The sequence below is a fragment of the Penaeus chinensis genome, chromosome 3 (assembly GCF_019202785.1).
Source record: "Penaeus chinensis breed Huanghai No. 1 chromosome 3, ASM1920278v2, whole genome shotgun sequence".
NCBI lineage: Eukaryota > Metazoa > Arthropoda > Malacostraca > Decapoda > Penaeidae > Penaeus > Penaeus chinensis.
Window position 1 is genome coordinate 6,873,104 of NC_061821.1, and position 12,500 is coordinate 6,885,603.

A 12,500-nucleotide genomic window follows, 5' to 3' on the forward strand; every position below is an offset into this window, starting at 1 on the left:
ATAATTAGCGTCTATGATTCGTTCTATAGGATACTGGAGTACCTGTCTTGATATGACGATTTTGTTTTGTTTTGTTTGTTATTTATTCTATCAGTCTTTTTGTCAGGTTATCTGTCTGTCTTCCCGCCCCCTTATCCAACCCCACCCAGCCGTCTCTCCCTCTCCCCTTCTCTCTCTCTCTCTCTCTCTCTCTCTCTCTCTCTCTCTCTCTCTCTCTCTCTCTCTCTCTCTCTCTCTCTCTCTCTCTCTCTCTCTCTCTCTTGCTCTCTCCCTCAAATGTGCTGTATATATGCAACACACACACACACAAACACAAACATACACAGATATAAACACAAACCGAGAGACCAAGAGAGAGAGAGAGAGAGAGAGAGAGAGAGAGAGAGAGAGAGAGAGAGAGAGAGAGAGAGAGAGAGAGAGAGAGAGAGAGAGAGAGAGAGAGAGAGAGAGAGGGGGAGAGAGAGGGAGAACGAACCCAGGAGTCAGTGACGCCTGGGGTTTCGTTGGAGCCATAATGGTTTTGAGGACTAAGGGAGGGGGAGAGGGGAGAGGGAGGGAAGGTTGATGGTGATGGGGGAGCGGGGGGGGGGTTAGGAGAGGGGGAGGGGGAGGGGGAGGAGAAGGGAAGGAGAAGGAGAGGGGGAGTAGAAGGGGATGGGGAAGAAGGAGAGGGGAGGAGAGGGGAGGAGAAGGGAAGGGGAGAGGAGAAGGGGAGGGGGAGGAGAATGATAGGGAGAGGAAAGAAGGGAGAGGAAAGGCTGAGGGTGGTGGAGAGAGAGGGTGGGGGGGGCGTCCAAATGGTTAAAGAGAGAAGGGAATTGCGTGGATGAGAGGGGGCAGAGGGGGGAGGTAAAGAGAAGGGCGGTTTCTTACTAAGAACTGGAGAGAGAGAGAGAAAGAGAGAGAGAGAGAGAGAGAGAGAGAGAGAGAGAGAGAGAGAGAGAGAGAGAGAGAGAGAGAGAGAGAGAGAGAGAGAGAGAGAGAGAGAAATAGAGATACAGAAATAGACAGATAGATAGATAGATAGAGAGAGAGAGAGAGAGAGAGAGAGAGAGAGAGAGAGAGAGAGAGAGAGAGAGAGAGAGAGAGAGAGAGAGAGAGAGAGAGATGTACGCAAGTTAGAGAGAGATAGAGAGAGGAGAAAGAATAGAAAGAGAAAAGGAGGGCGACAGAAGAGAGAGAGAAAGAGAGAAAGAGAAAGAGAAGAGAGAAGGAGAGATAGAGAGAGAAGAAAGAAATAGACAGAAAAGAACGAGAAAGAGAGTGTGAGAGAAGAGAAGAGAAGAGACGAGAGAGAGAGAGAGAGAGAGAGAGAGAGAGAGAGAGAGAGAGAGAGAGAGAGAGAGAGAGAGAGAGAGAGAGAGAGAGAGAGAGAGAGAGAGAGAGAGAGAGAGAGAGAGAGAGAGAGAGAGATGCACGAGACTCAGCGAGCAACAGGCGGGTGTGTGCCAGTACAGCTCGGGCCAGCGTGAGGGAGGGAATGTCAGTGGCACCTCCTCCCGTGGAAAAACTCGATCTTGGCCCTCTCCGACGTCACTCTCATTGATTCCCAAATCTTAAAAAACAACAAGCATTTATCGGTCCGAAAGCGTTTCAGAATGGATTATTAGATTCGAATGACGTCAGATATATATATCCCTCCCTCTCTGTTCTCACTCCGTCGATTTTTTTTTTTTTTTGACGTGGAATAAATGACAGATGAAAATATGGTCTGTGACCGAGTCCCTTCGATTGGTCTGACCCGTTAAATAATAAAAAAAATAAACATCAATGACGATGAAGAAGAAATGAACGAAAAAGGGTAGTTAACTGAAGTTTGAACTTAAAAGGCTTTCGGAACTGGCTTTAACTTACAGAGAAAAAAAAAGAAAAAAGAATCCCGAAACAAAACGAAGAATGAGTTGACACCAAAGGGAAACCGAGCTCACCCAGACCCGAGTACGAAGGGAAGGAGGAAGGAGATGCGAGCAAACAAACTCCGTAAGAATGCCATCCTGTGACTGTATGTGCGTCCCAGGACCTCCTCCTCTATACCAGGGTCCTCTTGACTACATCTCCGCTAACTACATCGCCGGCAACATGCTCAGGTATTGGTGTTGTGCTGTTTGTCTCTGACGGCTGGTGGAGTCATGGGGTAATGCGGGGCTCGTGTGGTGATGTAGAGTGTATGTGGTTATGATGGGCTCATGTGGTAATGTTGAGCGTATGTGGTGATGTTGTGCTCATGTGGTAATGTTGAGCGTATGTGGTGATGTTGTGCTCATGTGGTAATGCTGGGCTTAATGTGATAGTGGGCTCATGTGGTAATGTTGAGCTTATGTGGTGATGAGCTCATGTGGTAATGCTGGACTTATGTGGTAATGAGCTCATGTGGTAATGTGGGGCGTATGTGGTAATGTTGAGCTTATGTGATGATGTTGAACTCATGTGGTAGTTCTAGGCTTATGTGGTGATGCTGGACTTGGTGATGTCGAGCTCATGTGGTAACACTGGACTTATGTGGTGATGAGCTCATGTGGTAATGCTAGGCATATGTGGTGATATTTTTAGCTTACGTTGCAATGATGGGTTTATGTGATGATGTTGGGCTCATGTGATAGTGGGGCTTATGTGGCAATGCTGAACGAATCCGTAATGCTTGGTTCATGTGGTTATGCTAGGCTTAAGTGGTAATATTGGACCTGCTGGGTAATGTCGAGTTTATGTGGTAAAGCTGAGCTCATTTGGTAATACTCAGACCCATATAATAACAACGGGCACATTTGGTGATGGCCTGGGTATGTTGTAATGTTGTCCCACCTAATTTACTTCGTTACTTTGTCCTTGTCACCTTCCTTTAGCAAGTGGGGGAGGTATTGCTTCGAAATCAGTGATTGTAATGCTATCACATATTATATATATATATATATATATATATATATATATATGTATATATAACAATCCTCCCTGACCTGGCCTCGAACCTAAGTAACTCCGGGTTTGAGACCGGAGTCTCTCTGGCCCTCTGGTCTCATACCCGGAGTGACCTCGGTTCGAGGCCAGGTCAGGGAGGATTGCTATACATCTATATCAATGCGGTATTGCATTATTCCACCTTTCATATATATATATATATATATATATGTATATATATATATATATATATGTGTGTGTGTGTGTGTGTGTGTGTGTGTGTGTGTGTGTGTTTGTGTGTGTGTGTGTGTGTGTGTGTGTGTGTGTGTGTGTGTGTGTGTGTGTGTGTGAGTGTGTGTGTGTGTGTGTGTGTGTTTGTGTGTGTGTGTGTTTGTGTGTGTGTGTGTGTGTGTGTGTGTGTGTGTGTGTGTGTGTGTGTGTGTGTGTGTGTGTTTGTGTGTGTGTGTGTGTGTTTGTGTGTGTGTGTGTGTGTGTGTGTGTGTGTGTGAGTGTGTGTGTGTGTGTGTGTGTATCGCTTCTAGTGCTTATGTACTGTCGCTTTTCAAGGTGCTCGTGTCGTCTGTTAATTTTGAATTTGTAGAATACACAACCTTTCGGGCTTTTTTGCTTTGGAGTTTTGTTATATGTACGAATTTATAGATAATGGAAAAATACACAATCATGATAATTCAAATAAAGCGAGATATAAAAAAGAAACGTAAAGGGGAGAGCACACGCGAGAAGAGAGAGAGAGAGAGAGAGAGAGAGAGAGAGAGAGAGAGAGAGAGAGAGAGAGAGAGAGAGAGAGAGAGAGAGAGAGAGAGATAGAGATAGAGAGATAGAGAGATAGAGAGATAGAGAGATAGAGATAGAGATAGAGATAGAGATAGAGATAGAGAGAGAGAGAGAGAGAGAGAGAGAGAGAGAGAGAGAGAGAGAGAGAGAGAGAGAGAGAGAGAGAGAGAGAGAGAGAGATAGAGATAGAGATAGAGATAGAGATAGAGATAGAGATAGAGATAGAGATAGATATATATATATATATATAGAGAGAGAGAGAGAGAGAGAAAGGGAAAGAGAAAGAGAGAAAGAGAGAGAAAGAGACAAACACAGAGACAGACAATTAAACAAACAAACAAACGTAGAGTAAGGATAGCTCAAGGAAGCGCAAACACAGAAAAAAAAAGAGTAAGAGAAAAAAAACGACAGATAAAGAGGGAACCAAAAAACAACAACAACAAAAAACCAAGTTAGAAACACAAGTTGGCCAAACGAGCAGCACTGGGTATCATCAGGCAGGCAGGGAGCGTTAATAAGACACGACTCGAGGTCAAGTTTGGCCGAGGTCAGGTGGCACTGCCCTGCTTCCCTACTGTGTTTATGGAAGCCAGTTGTTCTCCTCCCAAGGGGTCTCTGGGCACAGCCTGGCAGGAGCGGGCGTTCTTAGCATACCCATGTGCTCACCGACCACGTGGTTTGAGCGTCTCTCACGTTTAGAGATGATAAAACTTGATAAGTAATGAAAGAAATTTGTAATAATGAATGATAAGTAAAATGTGAAATAATAAATAATAAGTAAAGCTTGTAATAATAATTGATAAATAAAATTGCAATAATATATAATAAATAAAACTTGTAATATAAGATAATAAATAAAACTTGTAATATAAGATAATAAATAAAACTTGTAATATAAGATAATAAATAAAACGTAATAATAAATGATAAGTAAAACTTGATATAACAAATAAATCTGGTAATAATAAACAAAGCTCGTAACCCTGAACAATAAAACGAATGCAGAACGACAAACACAAACGACCATGAACGAAACGTAGTGTCTGGAAGGATCAGCCATATTAAGAAGCTACTAAGGAAAAACAAAACACGGATGCGGAAATAAGAGAAAGAAATAACTAAGAAAAACCTGGTTGTAGAAAAAAAAAATAGAAAAGAAGTAATACTAAGAAAAGCCTGGATGTAGAAAAAAGGAGAAAGAAATGACTAAGAAAAACCTGGATTTAGAAAAAAAAGAGAAAGAAATTTCTTAAAAACACGGATGAGTAAATAAGAAAAAAAAAACAAAACAAGGAGAATGAGACAGAGAAAGAAAGACAAATACAAACAAACCCAGATGTGGAAATAAAAGAAAGAATTTACGAAGAGCAAAAAAAAAAAAAAAACGAAGGAGATGAATGCGCGAGACACGAACGAGAAAGGAGCAGGAAGTCACTGGCTAAATAATGGAGCTAGTTACTCTTCTCTAGAGAGGGATTAGGACCTGCTTAGTGGGATGGGTTTGGTGGAGGAAGAAAGAGAGAAATAGAGAAAGAGTGTAGGGTGTGAGTAAGTGACTGAGAGAGAGAGAAAAGTGAATGATAGGAGAGAGAGAGAGAGAGAGAGAGAGAGAGAGAGAGAGAGAGAGAGAGAGAGAGAGAGAGAGAGAGAGAGAGAGAGAGAGAGAGAGAGAGAGAAGAGAGAGAGAGAGAGAGAGAGAGAGAGAGAGAGAGAGAGAGAGAGAGAGAGAGAGAGAGAGAGAGAGAGAGAGAGAAAGAGAGAGAGAGAGAGAGAGAGAGAGAGAGAGAGAGAGAGAGAGAGAGAGAGAGAGAGAGAGAGAGAGAGAGAGAGAGAGAGAGAGAGAGATGAGAGGAGAGAGAGAGAGAGAGAGAGAGAGAGAGAGAGAGAGAGAGAGAGAGAGAGAGAGAGAGAGAGAGAGAGAGAGAGAGAGAGAGATGAGTGAATGATAGGAGAGAGAGAGAGAGAGAGAGGAGTGAATGATAGGAAGGAGAGAGAGAGAGCGAGAGAGAGAGAAAGAGAGAAAGAGAGAGAGAGAGAGAGAGAGAGAGAGAGAGAGAGAGAGAGAGAGAGAGAGAGAGAGAGAGAGAGAGAGAGAGAGAGAGAAAGAGAGAGAGAGAGAGAGAGAGAGAGAGATAAGTGAATGATAGGAGAGAGAGAGAGAGAGAGGAGTGAATGATAGGAAGGAGAGAGAGAGAGCGAGAGCGAGAGAGAGAGAGAGAGAGAGAGAGAGAGAGAGAGAGAGAGAGAGAGAGAGAGAGAGAGAGAGAGAGAGAGAGAGAGAGAGAGAGAGAGAGAGAGAGAGAGAGAGAGAGAGAGAGAGAGAGAGAGAGAGAGAGAGAGAGAGAAGAGTGAATGATAAGAGAGAGAGTGAGAGAAGAGTGAATGATAGGAGAGAGAGAGAGAGACAGAGACAGAGAGAAGAGAGAGAGAGAGAAGAGAGAAAAAAGATAAAGAGAAAGGGAGAGAGAGAGAGAGAACAAAGGCGTCAGAAAGTGTGCGAAGAAAAGATATTCTTTGATGTATCGCCCAGTCCCCGAAGACGTCATTTCGGCCAAATCCAAGATGGCGGAGGGATGGACTCGCGGGCATCGTTTTTCATATCTCGAGGGGGAGGATGGGGGGGGGATGGGGTAGGATGGGGGGGAGATGAGGTAGGATGGGGGGATGGGGTAGGATGGGGGAGAGATGGGGTAGGGTGTGGGGGATGGGGTAAGATGGGGGATAGAGGGATCAGTAGATGGTTGGGATGGGAAGGTTAGGGCAGAAAGGGATAGGTTGCAGAGGGGAAGATAGGTGGGAGGGCATAGGATAGAGGCTAAGATAGGTTAAGACAGGGGTTTGGGATGGTAAGGGATAGAAGCAAGATGGGGAAGTGGGGAGAGTGCTGTGATGAAATCATAAATGGGATGGAAGAAGGGGGGAAGGCGGGGAGGGGGGGTTGGAAGAAGATGATGGAAGAAGAAGACGGTGGAGAGATGGAGGAAGAGGAGAGGGAGGGAAGTAGGAGATGGGGTGGAAAGAAGGATGAAGAAGAGAGGAGGAGGAGAAGTAGAAGATGAGGCGAAAGGTAGGGAAGAGGGGAGAGAGATGGAAGGAGGTGGGGGGGGGGGGTGACGCCAGTAGGGGGTGACAGCGAGGGGGATTCTGGGGAAGTAATAGTGTAGGGAGGTGGGGAATAACGGACATAGACTTGATAAATAGCATGGACTCCAGTTTTCCCAGAGTGATCGTCTACTCCAAAAAAAAAAAAAAAAAAAAAAAAAAATAGCAGTGAGGGGGGGGGGGGGGGGGTTTGGTTTGCGAAGTTCTAGCTTCGCCCGGGCCTTCTAGATATGGCCCGGCCTGTGTCAGCTTTTTTTACGGCTGTCTCATTGAGTTGTCTGACACTCGGTGCTTACCGTGGCGGCGGGATTGCCAGCAAGCGCTCCTGCCGCCATGGTGTAAGCATTTCGCATAGCCTCTTTACCAGCACGGCGGCTGTTGTGGGCGGTCCATGTCTCAGGAATTGTGTATGGTTACAATTTTCTAGGTAGTGGACTAGTGTGGCGTTCGGCTCGCCGCAGTGCTTGCAGCACCATTCATCGCGTTCGATTGTTGGGATAATCTGCCATGCACAGTGGTAACCTAGGCGCATTCTGTGAAGAATGACTTCGGTACCTCTGTTGCTTACTTCAGAGAGTGCCAGTGGTTCAGAGCCTGTGGCGTCTGAGTACCAGCTGGCCGAGGGGGAGGTTCTCGTTTCCTCTCTGTGGAGCTGCCGTAGGAAGGTACGACCGACCAAGGCACACTTCTCCATAAGTAATTTTCGGCTCGGTTTTATCGTCATGGGATTTGGGGGCATACCCCTGCCAGCGGCAGCTAGTCTGTCAGCAAGCTCGTTCCCTCTGATGCCGATGTGGCTTGGGACCCAATTGATGATAATTCTTCTACCCTGAGCAAGAATTCTCTGTGCCATTGTGAGAATCGTGGTCAGTAGGTAGATGTTGTCTGTGGGTGAGCTGTGCTGAAGACAGTCAATGGCTGCCCTGGAGTCTGTGTGTATGACCACGTGTCCTTCCCTTAGGGACGCGTGGCCTAGGGCTCCCATGATTGCAACTGCCTCTGCCTGTAGCGAGGAGGCGTTGTCTGTTACCCTCATGGATCGCGTGGCATCCCTAGCTGCAAAGCCGGCGCCTGCAGTGTGGCTCAAGGGATCGACCGATCCATCCGTGTAGTATGTTCTACTATCCGGAGGAGTGATGGCTGCAATGACCCTGTGGGCTTCTGCCTTTAGGCTAGGCATGGGGTATAGGCTCTTTTTCGTTGACAGGTTCATTATGTTGAACTCTATCAGGCTCAGTGCCCACGGCGGGGCTTCGGCAAAGTCGGGGTGGGGGGAGTCCATGCCCTTAGCAAGAAGCTGTTCTTTGAGCTGATGGCGTATCAACACCCTGGCTGTATGAGACAGCCAGGAGTTGTTTGCAACGAGCTCGTTGTCTTGTTCGAGGCATCTGACTAATTTTTGTCTTAGGCTTGTGTTCCTGGGAGCCTGGATGACCTTTGACAGAAATTGTGTTGCCGTTAGATCGATTCGTGAGTCCAGGGGGAGAAGGTTTGCCTCCATCAGGAGGTTGAGGACCTTCGTCCACCTCGGGGCACCCAGAATGATCCTGGCAGCTTCATTTTGGACTGTTTCTAATTTGTCTGTGTGCTTTTTCTTTGCAGCAATTAGAGCGACTGAGGCATAGTCCACAATGGGCCGGACAGCATGTACATAGAATGATCTTAGTACTTTGTGTCTGGCCCCTATGCGTCTCCCAGTCATTGCTCTCATGACAGACAGTCTTGCTTTGGTTCGGTCAACCAGGTACTGGACCTCCTTATGGAAGGAGAGGGTCCGGTCTATCCTTACCCCAAGGTATAGGTAGTCCTTGACCCATTCTAATTCCACTCCCTGGATTTTCAGTCTTGTGCCTCGAACTCTCTGTCTTAAAGCCATGGCTTTGGATTTGGCAGCAGAGATCTTTAGTCCCGTCCTACAACACTCCTCTGACACGAGGTCCAGACAACGCTGGGCTTTATTCTGGCTGCGTGGTCCAGTGGAGGTGATAGCGAGATCGTCTGCATACGAGATGATCTGGCACCCCACTGGGAGGTTTATGTTGAGGATACAGGACATTAAAGTGTTGAATAGGGCTGGACTGAGAACCCCACCCTGTGGCGTTCCATTTTCGAGCGGCATGTGCTGCGATAGGTGACCCTGGAATTTGACATTGGCAGTCCTGTTCCTGAAGTAGTCACCTATCCAAGCCAAGAGCTTTCCTCTGATTCCCTTCTGGATCAGGCTTTCCTGAATGGCAAGCGGACTTGCCAGTTCAAAAGCCTTCTCCAGGTCAAGGAATACCACCACAGCTGGGCCCTTGCTGATTGTGCTTAAGAGCGTGGCTAAGCTGTGTGCTGTGCCCATGCCCCTTGTGAACCCGTGAAGGTGTTCGTGCGGGGGTCCCGTTTTCCATTGAAGCCGGTTTAGTACCATCCTCTCAGCCGTCTTGGCCAGGCAGCTGAGCAGAGAGATGGGGCGGGTACTTCCCCGGCTCCTTTGGTTTTGGGACGGGAACTATGGTAGCCCTCTTCCAACTCTGGGGTAGAGTGGAAGTTTCCCAGGACTTGTTGATGAGTTGCAAGAGTGCACGCTCACCTGCTAGTCCTAGGTGGGAGATAATGGGGTACGAGATCCCATCAGAGCCCGGGGCTGTGTTGGAACTGGTTTTATAGGCTTTCCTTAGTTCCCTCAGAGAAAAGATAACGTCTGAGTTATCGGGTTCGGCTGCCCTTTCTCTGATCTGAGCGTGTCTGTCTGGCTGTAGACGCTCTTGTCTTGCCCTCAGCTCGGCTGGCAGACTGTTGCTGCTCGTTCTCGCAGAGAACTCGTGCGCCAGTCTGTTAGCCTCTGCTTGGGGGTCGTGATGGGTGCACCTCGGGGCTGAGCGGCTGGTAGCTCGCTTGACCCGTTGCCACAGCTCTGAAAGGGTGGTTTGGTGGTCGAAGGACTCACACCATTCCAGCCACTTTACCTGCCTGACTCTGTTGGCAGTTTCCTTGGCATCCGTGACAGCTTCCCTTAGGAGGGATAGGTTGTCAGGGGTTCTTTGCCTTCGGAATAGTTTTCGGCACATGTTCACCCTGTGGTTGACCTCCCTGATCTCGTCATTGAAGTACCAGGCGTCTTTGTGACTTCTGGACCCAGGCCGAGTTTTGGGTATGGTCTGTGAGGCTGCTTCATTAATGGCGTTTAGCAGGCTGGCTTCGAGCACTTCCACATTTTCGCTTTGTGGGGGATTGTTGCATCTCAGACAGAGGGCCAAGGCGTTTTGAAACGCCTGCCAGTTGGCCTTGTCTGTTTTCCATCTTGGATTTGGTCTTAGGATTTCGGCTGGGCCAGCATCCATGAGGGTAGTTATAGTGCCGTAATGGTCACTTGTGACGGTCTCATCGACACACCAGCCAATCTTCCCCACCAGAGTCGCAGTGGCCAGGGTGAGGTCTAGGACCCCTCCTCTGACATGCGTTGGCTCTTGGGTGTTGAGGAGAGCGATCTCAGGGAATGTCTCTAGCACGTCGGCTATGTGATAGCCGGCCGCATCCGGTGCCCGGCAGGGAGCCAGGATGGGGTGGTGTGCATTGAAGTCTCCCCCTATGATCACTCGGTCGTGTGCAGCAGAAGCACAGACCTGGCTAATGTCTAAGCTTTTACAGCGTGGCCGGCTGTACACATCGTATTATCGACATTTTTTTTTTTTTTTTTTTTCGGGTTTTTTTTTTTGACGTTTTATCTTTAGTTTTATCACTATATTTATTAATTTAATCTACTTGGTGGCGAGACAAATGTTCTTATCACTAAAATATTTGTCTAATTAATTGATAATGCAATCAATATTTACAATCAATATTTAGTTTATCTGTTCATCTGTTACTATCCTTTTTAGTATTTTTATTTTCTCCCTCTTCGCATTTTCCTTACTCGTTTTCTCTCTTTGCTTCATTCCCTCTGTCTCTTTCCCTCTCTCTTTCTATTCCCAGTAAGAAACGTCGGTGGGCGGAGTTTAAAAAAAGTAGGCGTGGCCGAAATGTAGGCGGTGATCTAGAGGAAACGGGGAAATAAGAGAAAAAGGTGAATGATAATGAATATTGGGTGGGAGAGGGGAAGGGGAAGAAGAAGGAAGAGGGAGTAAAGGAGGAGGAGGGAGAAGAGGAGGAAAAGACAGAAGAATTGAAGAGGGAGAAATACAAGAAGATGAGGAAGAAGGGGAAGGGGAGCGAGAGAAGGAAGACGAAAGAGATTGAGAAAAAGAAGGAGACGAAACAAAGGAGGAAGAGGGGGAGAATGAGCAAAGAGGAGAAATATAAGGGAAAAAATGAAGGTAACAAGGTAAATAAAGAAAGGGAGGTCGATGAAGAGCACAAGGACTAAAAAAAACGATGGGGAAGAAGAGAAAGAAGACAAAGAAGGAGAGGATGAGGAAGAAGTGATGGAGGAGGGAGACGAAACACACGAGAAGATAAAAGAGGAGGAAGACGAAGAAAATGAGAAAGAAGAGCAAGACGAGGAAGAAGAAAGAAGAAGTATAGAATGAGGGGGGGGGGGAAGGAAGAGAAGAAAGTAGAAAATGAAGATAAGAAAAGGGAAAAGGAAGAGAAAGGGATATGGGAAGATTATTAGGATATAGATTGATAATTGTGATGCAAATTAAAATAGCAATTGTACTGAAAATGATAATGGTGATAATGATTATGGTGCTGATAATGATCATAATAATAGTCATGATTATGATAAAAGCAGCAATAAAAAAAATCGAATGAATAATATTATTATTATCATCCATCATCGGTATCATTATTTGGGGATAAATGAGAATACGAATGAGGAGATGGAGACAGAGAAGAAGAAGAAAAAGTGAAATCCTCTTGTTTCTTTCCGTTTTGTATCAAAATCTAGCAGACATCGCGAGAAAAAGAACACAAGGAGAGAAAAAAATAAGATAAATAATCATTATGACAACATAACAACAATAATAATACAAAATATTAATTTTCAATGTAATCAACACGTAAACAAATAAATATACCAACGAACTTATAAATGTATCTTCCCATACATTCATAAAGTTAATCCATGATAATATCTGCCGTTTTCTAAAACATTTAGAAAATAACAACTTCCTAAATCCTCTTTCCTAAAGTTTGGTCGAAACCAGCGTCCACAAATCTCTTGCCTCCATAATCCTTTTCTCTTTGAGCCTCTTCTTTCCCCCTCTCAATCCCAAATCTTCCTTAAATTCACTCCTCCACTCTCACTTTAAGTCTTGTATCTGTTTCCTCTCACTTCGCCATTTTTCCTCATCTCTTTCGTTCCCTTTCTCCCTTCTCTTCCTCCTTCTGAACCCTCTCTCTCTTCTCCTTCCCTTTTCCTTTACCCCCCTCCTCCTCTTCCCTCCCTTTCCCTCTCTCTCTTCTCCCTCCCTTTCCCTTTTTCTCCCCCCTCTTCCCTCCCTTTCCCTCTCTCTCTTCTCCCTCCCTTTCCTTTTACCCCCCCCTCTTCCCTCCCTTTCCCTCTCTCTCTTCTTCCTCCCTTCCCTTCTCCCCTCTTCCCTCTTTAAGTCCCCTCCGTCTTCTCTCCCTTTCCCCCTTCTCATCCCCCTTTTCTCTTTAATTCCCTTTTCCTCCCTATATCCCTTTCCTCCTAAAGCTCATTCCCCCTCCCTTTCTCCCTCTCCCCCCTACTTATACCCTTTCCTTTCTCCTTTCTCACCTTCCTTTCTTATTCCTAAGGCGAC

The 12,500-nt window shown here is 46.2% G+C and overlaps 1 protein-coding gene across 1 annotated transcript in view; it reads left to right on the forward strand.

Moving 5' to 3' along the window:
• The first annotated feature begins 1,442 nt into the window (after positions 1-1,442).
• The window catches only part of LOC125042268 (probable G-protein coupled receptor B0563.6), a 32,895-nt gene continuing 21,837 nt past the window's right edge, over positions 1,443-12,500 (forward strand). The window contains exon 1 of the mRNA XM_047637822.1: positions 1,443-2,087. Within this exon, the coding sequence (XP_047493778.1) occupies positions 1,987-2,087 (101 nt within the window). The 5' untranslated portion in view covers positions 1,443-1,986. The remainder of the gene's footprint in view (positions 2,088-12,500) is intronic.